Consider the following 14,334-nt stretch of genomic DNA (forward strand, 5'->3'; position numbering starts at 1 on the left):
TGGAGGAAAAAAAAAATCTCTGCCTCTCCCGTAACCGAGAGTAGAGCAAGCATGAAATGTTTACGGGCATAACACATTGGTTGTAGATGGTACTAGTCAAAACCTTGAAATGGGTCTAGTGTTCAATACACACCACACATAGTCTGCACTGGTCCATGTTGACGCAATCGTTTCCTATGAGCGTCTGGGGAATCTCTTCCGCCCTGCCTTGTCAGCTGTATCCGGTTTCTGTCAGGTTCCATTGCTCGGCTGAAGCAGCTGTGAGGGTGGCGGCATTGAAATGCAGGGCGATGCAGAAGCATTCGCGGACACGACGAGACGCAGGCCTGACAAGAATGTACATGCAGCGCGGTCGAATACTCCGCGAGCGTGTATACATCTGCCTGCCAAAGGGGGAAACGTCATGAGCTGAAGGTCCAGCGGCCGGTCTTTGACTTGCGTGAGTGTGGGACGGCGCGGAAGCAGCATTTCCGCCCTAAGCCCTCCTCGCCCCCCTCTTGCTCTAAGCGGTGCTCTCTCAAAGCCTCTAGCAGATCACGAATGAGTCTCGTTAAATCTCGTACGGTGCCCGGATGTTTGCTCTCGGCCTCGGCGTGACCTCACCACACTGCCGACAAGGGGAGCTAAAAGCATTTCACGGTTAAAACACACCGACAACGAAGACGCAGTCTATGTAGACTCGACAGAATATACATACAACCTAGCCTACGCCCTAAGCGTGGTGTCACACGACCTCAAACACAAGGCTTCGGGCTCTATAAGGGCAACCACCTCCCTCGAAGCGGAAGAGGCGGCCATAGCAGCATCGTCCACTGCCACAGTCACAATGAGTTGTTACTAACGCTCTGCTACAAATGCTTTTCCCGCCCGAAGAATGCAACAGTTGTAACTAAGTGCTCGGTCTGTCAAAGTTAGTATTTGCATTTCGAAAATGGTGGAGCAACTAGACCGAATAATCAGGTCAGTGTGTCAGCTCCGAATTGAATTTTCGAAAACTGCACAATTGTGATGTCGGTGAAGAATTAGTATTATGAAAAGTACAAGAGGCCTATTTCGAAGACAGGATGAACTTTATAAATGTAGTGAAAAAAAAATAGAAATGAACACAGTTTTTGCATTGACTGCTGCGGAGACATACAGGAAACGTCGTTGGTAAGCATTTACGAGGTGAACGAAGGCCCTAGCTAAATGACGAAACTGCTCTCAACAGGTGCGTGGCTCTTGACTTGGAGGTTTCCCCGCCTGTATACAGGGTGTTTCACCGAAGACTGTGCAGAATTTCTTTCCGGCATAGAAATGTCATCTGAGTAGTAGATCAGAATACAGCTAACACGTGGTTACTAGCAGGCTGCCTAATTATTGAGACGCCTGTAGCCTATCGTAATCTCTATATCAGTTTTTATAATTTCGAAAATACGGTTACCCTCGACGCTGTGGGCCAACAAATTTTGGCTATTTCGACGAGTTGCGTGGCTACATTGAGCCAAAATGCATGCGCTTTCAAAAATCTTGGAGGCAAAGCAAACTCTCTAGTGCACGTATCTCGTCGAAACAGCCAACGTTTGTTGCGCCACAGCGGTGAGGGTAACCGTTGTTACTATAAAAACTTTGGACGCTACTGTGGGCTGCAGGCCTCTCAGTTATCAAGGCTTGTAAGAGCAATAGTTTAGAAGACAGCTATTGAATATTGGTTTATCGTCCTGCTGGATAGCACGTCTTAGCTATACTCTGATGTACTGCACCGACGGCAGTGCTACACCGAAAAAAGCGCTCTTCGAACACAGAAAGCCTGTTCTATATATATAAAAGAAACGTGTACAGTCTGAAGTTGAATACTTACTGTATATATCCTTCGCGATCGGGTTTTGCTAGTTTTCCGGCAGCTGCGCACCGCTGGTCCTTAAGGGTAACTGAGTGGCAAGCGTAGAGAAGGCATGCGTAGCAGGGGGCGGATGAGATTAAGAAATATGCCAGAATATGGTGGCTGCGGCTGGCGAAGGACAGGGTTAATTGGAGAGGCCTTTGCCCTGCAGTGGGCGTAGTCAGGCTGATGATGAATCGCTATGGAGACCAAAACATGCAGGAACTGCAAAATCGAAGCGGCGGAACGTCGGCGAGAAAAAAACGAGTTACCACGGGCCAGGCCATATACACGGTGTATGCGGACGACTGCGATGCATGAGTAATTGCGACCGTAGGAAGTTGATTGGCACAGTGCCGTAGGTGCCGTGGAAGACAGCTGCGAGCGTAGGCGTCTAGTTTTTTGTTCCTGGTAAATTTTTTAGCATGCTCTTATATCCTGATGTCCCGTAAAAAAAAAAAAAAGGTCTGCCTAGTGTCTTTCGGCTGTGTGCTCGCTGCGGACTATTATGGGATCTGCAGCGGCATGCCCATACGTATAATGATATAAAAGCATCTTCATAATAGAAAAATTGATTACAGTGGCTGCGGTCTTCATCGTCTCTCTCTGCACTGTCCTCATGTTTGTGACATGTAATGTTGCTGTAGCACCACGCACGCTGCACAATGTAGAACTAGGTAGCGCCAGTTGCCGCTACTGGACAGCGCGATGAAGACTGGGGCCAGCAATTAGAGAAGACTCGCTGTGCGTGAGCGGTTCCACTTACCGGATTGTCACAGACCTCTGCGGTAACTGAACATCAATTCGGCAGGTGTAAGAGACTGTGACAATTGGAAGTGGTGAACCATTCGCACAAGGGCAGTCAATTGCAATGACAGTCTGCAGCCTTCACCTTACGTTGCTCAGTTGCAGCAAGGCGATATGGACCTGCTGGGAAAGCAATAACTAGAGGTAGTGAATGTTATGTTGTGCAGTGCGCCCGCTAATACAGCGACAATACAAGCCACGAAGATGTTGACAGTGCAGAGAGAGATATTGAGGTGCGAAGCCGCTGCATAATGCGTACTTTCATGAAGGTGCTAGATATTGTTATACGAAAGGGCACGCTGCTGCGGGTGCCGTAAAAGACCGAAGCAACCACGCACTGGGCAGACATGCGAAAGACACTGCGTACGTCCTTGTTACCGCTCTCTTTTTTTATGGAACATCAGGATATGAGAGCAGTTAAAGAAAAGAAAATATGGGAAAAAAACCGTACGTTGCGTTTTCGGATGCATTTCAGTATCAACCGGCATGCTGCTGCAGGTACCGTAGAAGTCCGCAATAGCAACCAAACACTGACAAGACATCCGAAAGGCACCACGTACACGTTATTTTTTTACTGGACGTTTTGTTTTTCATGAACGCTCATGGAACGAAACGTCCAGTGAAAAAAAAAAAAGAAAACGGTGTGTACGTGGTGTCTCTCGGACGTCTCGTCGGTGTGTGGTTGCTGCGGACTTCTGCGGTGCCTGCAGCAGCGTGCGTACGCCTACCGCGAATTCGGAACGATGAGAAAGAAAAAGAAACTTCCTCCCCCGGGGAACACCTCCGCAGGAGCAACGGGCATCCGCCCACTGGATACCCGGGGGACAGCGAGAAGAGGTGCTGTGCGAAAAAGCACAGATCCTCCCCTTGTCCTCCACGCACGGCGGCCGAGCTGTGACGCTGGTGGGATCGCCAGGCACCGTTTTTTTTTTTACAGCGATCCGCTGTGCCGGCGCTGGGAATCGAACCATCGTCGGCGGGGATATTCGCCCAAGCATTGCCAACTGGCGCGCTAACCACTCGGCTACCGTGCGGCTCTGGTTTTTGACGGCGTCCGCGAGTGCTGATAGAAGGGAAGCGAAGAACGTCGAAACTGAGCATGCGCGGGGGATGCGGTTATCTCGCCATCGGGCGTGGCAGCAGAAACGTGCTACGCGTGGACCGTGGAGCGGTCGCACTGGCGCAGAAGTGCGATAGCGCGTGGGGCACCAGCCCCGTCATGGTATTTCCGCCGTACAGATGAAAGAGAGTTGGTGAATGCGAAAGCCGCAACTTGAAACACGATCGGTGCGATGTTCGGCGGTGAAAAAAAGTGTCCGCGAACTTTTTGAACGGGAAAGGCTTTGTTGTAGGTGTAGAAGCGCAAGCCAAAAATTTGTGGGATGCTTTAGCGCACGTACACAGTAGCACGCAACAGCGTTGGAGGGTTGTTACATAGGCCGCGTATCGCAGAGATTGACAGGTCGGGAAGGGACCTGTGGATAATGGCGCGTGCAAAGGCGCAATGTGTCTATGAGCGAAACGTACGTAACCTCCTGATGATTAATTATTCGTGCAAGGCAGACATTTTCTGCCATGTGCGTGGCCTACCGTACAGAGATGCTGCCGTACTAACATTGGCAATGGCACGTGCATTGAATGAGGTATGCGTCATCGGAGTTGTAACGACCATATGTCATCTCCACCCTCGCAGGCGGTGGCACGGATGGGAGGAGCGGAGAATTCAGTCCCAGGTCGAGGACAAGGAGGTGCACGGACTCCTACATTGGCCGTGGTGGGGCAACTACCCAGCCTGCAGTGCTCTTCTACACCTGCACGAAGGGAGAGCAGGATATAAGGTACTTCAAGGAACACAAGGCTGCAACGACAGTGCCATCGCGCGAGACCAATTCAAATTTGCAGGAGTGCGTAGTATTTCAGACACTAGACAGTTTGATGTGTTTCGTGTATTCAGTATACACTCTTCATTCTCCATTTCAGACGCTAGACAGTTTGATGTGTGTCATGTATTCAGTATACAGTCTTCACTTTCCATTTCAGACACTGACGCGTGTTACTGGTCTCTTTCGATCAATGTACACTGTTCACTTTCCATTTCAGACACTGACGCGTGCTACTGGTCTCTTTCGATCAGTATACACTGTTCATTTTTCATTTCAGACACTAGACAGTTTGATGTGTTTCGTGTATTCAGTATACACTCTCCAGTGTTACTGGTCTCTTTCGATCAGTATACACTGTTCATTTTTCATTTCAGACACTAGACAGTTTGATGTGTTTCGTGTATTCACTATACAGTCTTCACTTTCTAATTCAGACACTAGACAGTGTTACTGGTCTCTTTCGATCAGTATACACTGTTCATTTTTCATTTCAGACACTAGACTGTTTGATGTGTTTCATTTATTCACTATACAGTCTTCACTTTCTAATTCAGACACTACACAGTGTTACTAGTGTCTTTCGATCAGTATACACTGTTCATTTTTCATTTCAGACACTAGACAGTTTGATGTGTTTCGTGTATTCAGTATACACTCTTCATTCTCCATTTCAGACGCTAGACAGTTTGATGTGTTTCGTGTATTCAGTATACACTGTTCACTTTTCATTTCAGACGCTAGACAGTTTGATGTGTGTCATGTATTCAGTATACAGTCTTCACTTTCCATTTCAGACACTGACGCGTGTTACTGGTCTCTTTCGATCAGTGTACACTGTTCATTCTTCATTTCAGCCACTAGACAGTTTGATGTGTTTCGTGTATTCAGTATACACTTTTGATTTTTCATTTCAGACGCTAGACAGTTTGATGTGTTTCGTGTATTCAGTATACACTCTCCAGTGTTACTGGTCTCTTTCGATCAGTATACACTCTTCACTTTCTAATTCAGACACTAGACTGTTTGATGTGTTTCATGTATTCACTATACAGTCTTCACTTTCTAATTCAGACACTAGACAGTGTTACTAGTGTCTTTCGATCAGTATACACTGTTCATTTTCCATTTCAGACACTAGACAGTTTGATGTGTTTCGTGTATTCAGTATACACTCTCCAGTGTTACTGGTCTCTTTCGATCAGTATACACTGTTCATTTTTCATTTCAGACACTAGACAGTTTGATGTGTTTCGTGTATTCAGTATACACTCTTCATTCTCCATTTCAGACGCTAGACAGTTTGATGTGTTTCGTGTATTCAGTATACACTGTTCACTTTTCATTTCAGACGCTAGACAGTTTGATGTGTGTCATGTATTCAGTATACAGTCTTCACTTTCCATTTCAGACACTGACGCGTGTTACTGGTCTCTTTCGATCAGTGTACACTGGTCACTTTCCATTTCAGACACTGACGCGTGTTACTGGTCTCTTTCGATCAGTGTACACTGTTCACTTTCCATTTCAGACACTGACGCGTGTTACTGGTCTCTTTCGATCAGTATACACTGTTCACTTTCCATTTCAGACACTGACGCGTGTTACTAGTCTCTTTCGATCAGTATACACTGTTCATTCTTCATTTCAGCCACTAGACAGTTTGATGTGTTTCGTGTATTCAGTATACACTCTCCAGTGTTACTGGTCTCTTTCGATCAGTATACACAGTTCATTTTTCATTTCAGACACTAGACAGTTTGATGTGTTTCGTGTATTCAGTATACACTCTCCAGTGTTACTGGTCTCTTTCGATCAGTATACACTGTTCATTTTTCATTTCAGACACTAGACAGTTTGATGTGTTTCGTGTATTCAGTATACACTCTCCAGTGTTACTGGTCTCTTTCGATCAGTATACACTCTTCATTTTTCATTTCAGACACTAGACTGTTTGATGTGTTTCATGTATTCACTATACAGTCTTCACTTTCTAATTCAGACACTAGACAGTGTTACTAGTGTCTTTCGATCAGTATACACTGTTCATTTTCCATTTCAGACACTAGACAATTTGATGTGTTTCGTGTATTCAGTATACACTCTCCAGTGTTACTGGTCTCTTTCGATCAGTATGCACTGTTCATTTTCCATTTCAGACACTAGACAATTTGATGTGTTTCGTGTATTCAGTATACACTCTCCAGTGTTACTGGTCTCTTTCGATCAGTATGCACTGTTCATTTTTCATTTCAGACACTAGACAGTTTGATGTGTTTCGTGTATTCAGTATACACTCTACAGTGTTACTGGTCTCTTTCGATCAGTATGCACTGTTCATTTTTCATTTCAGACACTAGACAGTTTGATGTGTTTCGTGTATTCAGTATACAGTCTTCACTTTCCATTTCAGACACTAGACAGTGTTACTAGCGTCTTTCGATCAGTATACACTGTTCATTTTCCATATCAGACACTAGACTGTTTGATGTGTTTCATGTATTCACTATACAGTCTTCACTTTCTAATTCAGACACTAGACAGTGTTACTGGTCTCTTTCGATCAGTATACACTGTTCGTTTTCCATTTCAGACACTAGACAGTTTGATGTGTTTCGTGTATTCAGTATACAGTCTTCACTTTCTAATTCAGACACTAGACAGTTTGATGTGTTTCGTGTATTCAGTATACACTCTCCAGTGTTACTGGTCTCTTTCGATCAGTATACACTGTTCATTTTTCATTTCAGACACTAGACAGTTTGATGTGTTTCGTGTATTCAGTATACACTCTCCAGTGTTACTGGTCTCTTTCGATCAGTATACACTGTTCATTTTTCATTTCAGACACTAGACAGTTTGATGTGTTTCGTGTATTCAGTATACACTCTCCAGTGTTACTGGTCTCTTTCGATCAGTATACACTCTTCATTTTTCATTTCAGACACTAGACTGTTTGATGTGTTTCATGTATTCACTATACAGTCTTCACTTTCTAATTCAGACACTAGACAGTGTTACTAGTGTCTTTCGATCAGTATACACTGTTCATTTTCCATTTCAGACACTAGACAATTTGATGTGTTTCGTGTATTCAGTATACACTCTCCAGTGTTACTGGTCTCTTTCGATCAGTATGCACTGTTCATTTTCCATTTCAGACACTAGACAATTTGATGTGTTTCGTGTATTCAGTATACACTCTCCAGTGTTACTGGTCTCTTTCGATCAGTATGCACTGTTCATTTTTCATTTCAGACACTAGACAGTTTGATGTGTTTCGTGTATTCAGTATACACTCTCCAGTGTTACTGGTCTCTTTCGATCAGTATGCACTGTTCATTTTTCATTTCAGACACTAGACAGTTTGATGTGTTTCGTGTATTCAGTATACACTCTCCAGTGTTACTGGTCTCTTGCGATCAGTATACACTGTTCATTTTTCATTTCAGACACTAGACTGTTTGATGTGTTTCATTTATTCACTATACAGTCTTCACTTTCTAATTCAGACACTACACAGTGTTACTAGTGTCTTTCGATCAGTATACACTGTTCATTTTTCATTTCAGACACTAGACAGTTTGATGTGTTTCGTGTATTCAGTATACACTCTCCAGTGTTACTGGTCTCTTTCGATCAGTATACACTGTTCATTTTTCATTTCAGACACTAGACAGTTTGATGTGTTTCGTGTATTCAGTATACACTGTTCATTTTCCATTTCAGACACTAGACAATTTGATGTGTTTCATGTATTCAGTATACACTATCCAGTGTTACTGGTCTCTTTCGATCAGTATACACTGTTCAATTTTCATTTCAGACACTAGACAGTTTGATGTGTTTCGTGTATTCAGTATACAGTCTTCACTTTCTAATTCAGACACTAGACAGTGTTACTAGTGTCTTTCGATCAGTATACACTGTTCATTTTCCATTTCAGACACTAGACAATTTGATGTGTTTCATGTATTCAGTATACACTCTTCACTTTCTAATTCAGACACTAGACAGTTTGATGTGTTCCATGTATTCAGTATACAGTCTTCACTTTCCATTTCAGACACTAGACAGTGTTACTAGCGTCTTTCGATCAGTATACACTGTTCATTTTCCATATCAGACACTAGACTGTTTGATGTGTTTCATGTATTCACTATACAGTCTTCACTTTCTAATTCAGACACTAGACAGTGTTACTGGTCTCTTTCGATCAGTATACACTGTTCGTTTTCCATTTCAGACACTAGACAGTTTGATGTGTTTCGTGTATTCAGTATACACTCTCCAGTGTTACTGGTCTCTTTCGATCAGTATGCACTGTTCATTTTTCATTTCAGACACTATACAGTTTGATGTGTTTCGTGTATTCAGTATACACTCTCCAGTGTTACTGGTCTCTTTCGATCAGTATACACTGTTCGTTTTCCATTTCAGACACTAGACAGTTTGATGTGTTTCGTGTATTCAGTATACACTCTCCAGTGTTACTGGTCTCTTTCGATCAGTATGCACTGTTCATTTTTCATTTCAGACACTAGACAGTTTGATGTGTTTCGTGTATTCAGTATACACTTTTGATTTTTCATTTCAGACGCTAGACAGTTTGATGTGTTTCATGTATTCAGTATACAGTCTTCACTTTCTAATTCAGACACTAGACAGTTTGATGTGTTTCGTGTATTCAGTATACACTCTCCAGTGTTACTGGTCTCTTTCGATCAGTATACACTGTTCATTTTTCATTTCAGACACTAGACAGTTTGATGTGTTTCGTGTATTCAGTATACAATCTTCATTCTCCATTTCAGACGCTAAACAGTTTCATGTGTTTCATGTATACAGTATACACTGTTCATTTTCCATTTCAGACACTAGACAGTTTGATGTGTTTCTTGTATTCAGTATACACTCTTCATTTTTCATTTCAGACACTAGACAATTTGATGTGTTTCATGTATTCAGTATACACTCTCCAGTGTTATTGGTCTCTTTCGATCAGTATACACTGTTCATTTTTCATTTCAGACACTAGACAGTTTGATGTGTTTCGTGTATTCAGTATACAATCTTCATTCTCCATTTCAGACGCTAAACAGTTTGATGTGTTTCATGTATACAGTATACACTGTTCATTTTCCATTTCAGACACTAGACAGTTTGATGTGTTTCTTGTATTCAGTATACACTCTTCATTTTTCATTTCAGACACTAGACAATTTGATGTGTTTCATGTATTCAGTATACACTCTCCAGTGTTATTGGTCTCTTTCGATCAGTATGCACTGTTCATTTTTCATTTCAGACACTAGACAGTTTGATGTGTTTCGTGTATTCAGTATACACTCTCCAGTGTTACTGGTCTCTTTCGATCAGTATGCACTGTTCATTTTTCATTTCAGACACTAGACAGTTTGATGTGTTTCGTGTATTCAGTATACACTCTCCAGTGTTACTGGTCTCTTGCGATCAGTATACACTGTTCATTTTTCATTTCAGACACTAGACTGTTTGATGTGTTTCATTTATTCACTATACAGTCTTCACTTTCTAATTCAGACACTACACAGTGTTACTAGTGTCTTTCGATCAGTATACACTGTTCATTTTTCATTTCAGACACTAGACAGTTTGATGTGTTTCGTGTATTCAGTATACACTCTCCAGTGTTACTGGTCTCTTTCGATCAGTATACACTGTTCATTTTTCATTTCAGACACTAGACAGTTTGATGTGTTTCGTGTATTCAGTATACACTGTTCATTTTCCATTTCAGACACTAGACAATTTGATGTGTTTCATGTATTCAGTATACACTATCCAGTGTTACTGGTCTCTTTCGATCAGTATACACTGTTCAATTTTCATTTCAGACACTAGACAGTTTGATGTGTTTCGTGTATTCAGTATACAGTCCTCACTTTCTAATTCAGACACTAGACAGTGTTACTAGTGTCTTTCGATCAGTATACACTGTTCATTTTCCATTTCAGACACTAGACAATTTGATGTGTTTCATGTATTCAGTATACACTCTTCACTTTCTAATTCAGACACTAGACAGTTTGATGTGTTCCATGTATTCAGTATACAGTCTTCACTTTCCATTTCAGACACTAGACAGTGTTACTAGCGTCTTTCGATCAGTATACACTGTTCATTTTCCATATCAGACACTAGACTGTTTGATGTGTTTCATGTATTCACTATACAGTCTTCACTTTCTAATTCAGACACTAGACAGTGTTACTGGTCTCTTTCGATCAGTATACACTGTTCGTTTTCCATTTCAGACACTAGACAGTTTGATGTGTTTCGTGTATTCAGTATACACTCTCCAGTGTTACTGGTCTCTTTCGATCAGTATGCACTGTTCATTTTTCATTTCAGACACTATACAGTTTGATGTGTTTCGTGTATTCAGTATACACTCTCCAGTGTTACTGGTCTCTTTCGATCAGTATACACTGTTCGTTTTCCATTTCAGACACTAGACAGTTTGATGTGTTTCGTGTATTCAGTATACACTCTCCAGTGTTACTGGTCTCTTTCGATCAGTATGCACTGTTCATTTTTCATTTCAGACACTAGACAGTTTGATGTGTTTCGTGTATTCAGTATACACTCTCCAGTGTTACTGGTCTCTTTCGATCAGTATACACTGTTCATTGTTCATTTCAGACACTAGACAGTTTGATGTGTTTCGTGTATTCAGTATACACTCTCCAGTGTTACTGGTCTCTTGCGATCAGTATACACTGTTCATTTTTCATTTCAGACACTAGACAGTTTGATGTGTTTCGTGTATTCACTATACAGTCTTCACTTTCTAATTCAGACACTAGACAGTGTTACTGGTCTCTTTCGATCAGTATACACTGTTCATTTTTCATTTCAGACACTAGACTGTTTGATGTGTTTCATGTATTCACTATACAGTCTGCACTTTCTAATTCAGACACTAGACAGTGTTACTAGTGTCTTTCGATCAGTATACACTGTTCATTTTCCATTTCAGACACTAGACAATTTGATGTGTTTCGTGTATTCAGTATACACTCTCCAGTGTTACTGGTCTCTTTCGATCAGTATACACTGTTCATTTTTCATTTCAGACACTAGACAGTTTGATGTGTTTCGTGTATTCAGTATACACTCTCCAGTGTTACTGGTCTCTTTCGATCAGTATACACTGTTCATTTTTCATTTCAGACACTAGACAGTTTGATGTGTTTCGTGTATTCAGTATACACTCTCCAGTGTTACTGGTCTCTTTCGATCAGTATACACTGTTCATTTTTCATTTCAGACACTAGACAGTTTGATGTGTTTCGTGTATTCAGTATACACTCTCCAGTGTTACTGGTCTCTTTCGATCAGTATACACTGTTCATTTTTCATTTCAGACACTAGACAGTTTGATGTGTTTCGTGTATTCAGTATACAGTCTTCACTTTCTAGTTCAGACACTAGACAGTGTTACTAGTGTCTTTCGATCAGTATACACTGTTCATTTTTCATTTCAGCCACTAGCCAGTTTGGTGCGTTTCATGTATTCAGTATACACTTTTGATTTTTCATTTCAGACACTAGACAGTTTGATGTGTTTCGTGTATTCAGTATACACTTTTGATTTTTCATTTCAGACGCTAGACAGTTTGATGTGTTTCATGTATTCAGTATACAGTCTTCACTTTCTAATTCAGACACTAGACAGTTTGATGTGTTTCGTGTATTCAGTATACACTCTCCAGTGTTACTGGTCTCTTTCGATCAGTATGCACTGTTCATTTTTCATTTCAGACACTAGACAGTTTGATGTGTTTCGTGTATTCAGTATACACTTTTGATTTTTCATTTCAGACGCTAGACAGTTTGATGTGTTTCATGTATTCAGTATACAGTCTTCACTTTCTAATTCAGACACTAGACAGTTTGATGTGTTTCGTGTATTCAGTATACACTCTCCAGTGTTACTGGTCTCTTTCGATCAGTATACACTGTTCATTTTTCATTTCAGACACTAGACAGTTTGATGTGTTTCGTGTATTCAGTATACAATCTTCATTCTCCATTTCAGACGCTAAACAGTTTCATGTGTTTCATGTATACAGTATACACTGTTCATTTTCCATTTCAGACACTAGACAGTTTGATGTGTTTCTTGTATTCAGTATACACTCTTCATTTTTCATTTCAGACACTAGACAATTTGATGTGTTTCATGTATTCAGTATACACTCTCCAGTGTTATTGGTCTCTTTCGATCAGTATACACTGTTCATTTTTCATTTCAGACACTAGACAGTTTGATGTGTTTCGTGTATTCAGTATACAATCTTCATTCTCCATTTCAGACGCTAAACAGTTTGATGTGTTTCATGTATACAGTATACACTGTTCATTTTCCATTTCAGACACTAGACAGTTTGATGTGTTTCTTGTATTCAGTATACACTCTTCATTTTTCATTTCAGACACTAGACAATTTGATGTGTTTCATGTATTCAGTATACACTCTCCAGTGTTATTGGTCTCTTTCGATCAGTATACACAGTTCATTTTTCATTTCAGACACTAGCCAGTTTGATGTGTTTCATGTATTCAGTATACAGTCTTCACTTTCTAATTCAGACAGTAGACAGTTTGATGTGTTTCGTGTATTCAGTATACAGTCTTCACTTTCTAATTCAGACACTAGACAGTTTGATGTGTTTCGTGTATTCAGTATACACTCTTCATTCTCCATTTCAGACGCTAGACAGTTTGATGTGTTTCGTGTATTCAGTATACAGTCTTCACTTTCTAATTCAGACAATAACCAGTTTGGTGCGTTTCGTGTATTCAGTATACACTCTTCACTTTCTAATTCAGACACTAGACAGTGTTACTGGTCTCTTTCGATCAGTATACACTGTTCATTTTCCATTTCAGACACTAGACAATTTGATGTGTTGCATGTATTCAGTATACACTCTCCAGTGTTACTGGTCTCTTTCGATCAGTATACACTGTTCATTTTTCATTTCAGACACTAGACAGTTTGATGTGTTTCGTGCATTCAGTATACACTCTTCACTTTCTAATTCAGAGACTAGACAGTTTGATGTGTTTCGTGTATTCAGTATACACTCTTCACTTTCTAATTCAGACACTAGACAGTTTGGTGTGTTTCATGCATTCAGTATACACTGGTCTCTTTCGATCAATTTGCACATTTCCTGTTTCGTTGTCTCTTTGGGTTAGTGCAACACAATTCCGTCTGGGCGTTCATTTCTCGGGATATTTTTCCCCTTCGGTCCGGCTTCAAGGGCCAGAAATCTCTATTATATTTAATAAACAGTACACACATACGTACATACATAGTGCTTAAACGCTTTGGTGGAATGTCTAGAGCGATGATGTAATCTGCGCCAATATTTAGAGGCGGTTTTATGTTCAACGTACTCTAAGCCATCAGCGCTTACATGGCACCGATCGCGTTTCAAGTTGCGGCTTTCGCACCTACACAGACGAAGAACTACGACGTGATCCCGTGCGCTATCGCACTAGAGCGGCCGCTCCACGCTCGTTTTTGCGTTGCAGACCCGATCGCGAGATAACCGCACACGTGATACCACGCGCTATCGCGCTAGAGCGGCCGCTCGTTTCTGCGTCGCACGCCCGATCGCGATAACCCCGCGCATGCTCAGTTTCGGTCTGCTTCGCTTCCCATCTATCAGCACTCGCGGACGCCGTCAAAAACCAGAGCCGCACGGTAGCCGAGTGGTTAGCGCGCCAGTT

At 41.5% G+C, this 14,334-nt stretch overlaps 2 protein-coding genes across 10 annotated transcripts in view; one reads left to right on the forward strand and one right to left on the reverse strand.

Moving 5' to 3' along the window:
- LOC149365508 (uncharacterized) overlaps positions 1 to 14,334 on the reverse strand; it is a 620,172-nt gene that overhangs the window by 118,214 nt on the left and 487,624 nt on the right. The gene's annotated exons all lie outside the window — the stretch shown is intronic.
- LOC149365509 (uncharacterized) overlaps positions 1 to 14,334 on the forward strand; it is a 130,856-nt gene that overhangs the window by 112,523 nt on the left and 3,999 nt on the right. For all 4 annotated transcript variants that reach the window (XM_089543295.1, XM_089543269.1, XM_089543276.1 and 1 more), the window contains exon 4: positions 4,362 to 4,506. Coding sequence is in view for 2 of the 4 variants with exons in the window: in XM_089543269.1 (XP_089399395.1) it covers positions 4,362 to 4,506 (145 nt within the window). In the remaining 2 variants the exon portion in view is untranslated. The remainder of the gene's footprint in view (positions 1 to 4,361; positions 4,507 to 14,334) is intronic.

This window comes from Amblyomma mixtum, chromosome 1 (assembly GCF_055824585.1).
Source record: "Amblyomma mixtum isolate Tamu chromosome 1, ASM5582458v1, whole genome shotgun sequence".
In the NCBI taxonomy this organism is placed as follows: Eukaryota; Metazoa; Arthropoda; class Arachnida; order Ixodida; family Ixodidae; genus Amblyomma; species Amblyomma mixtum.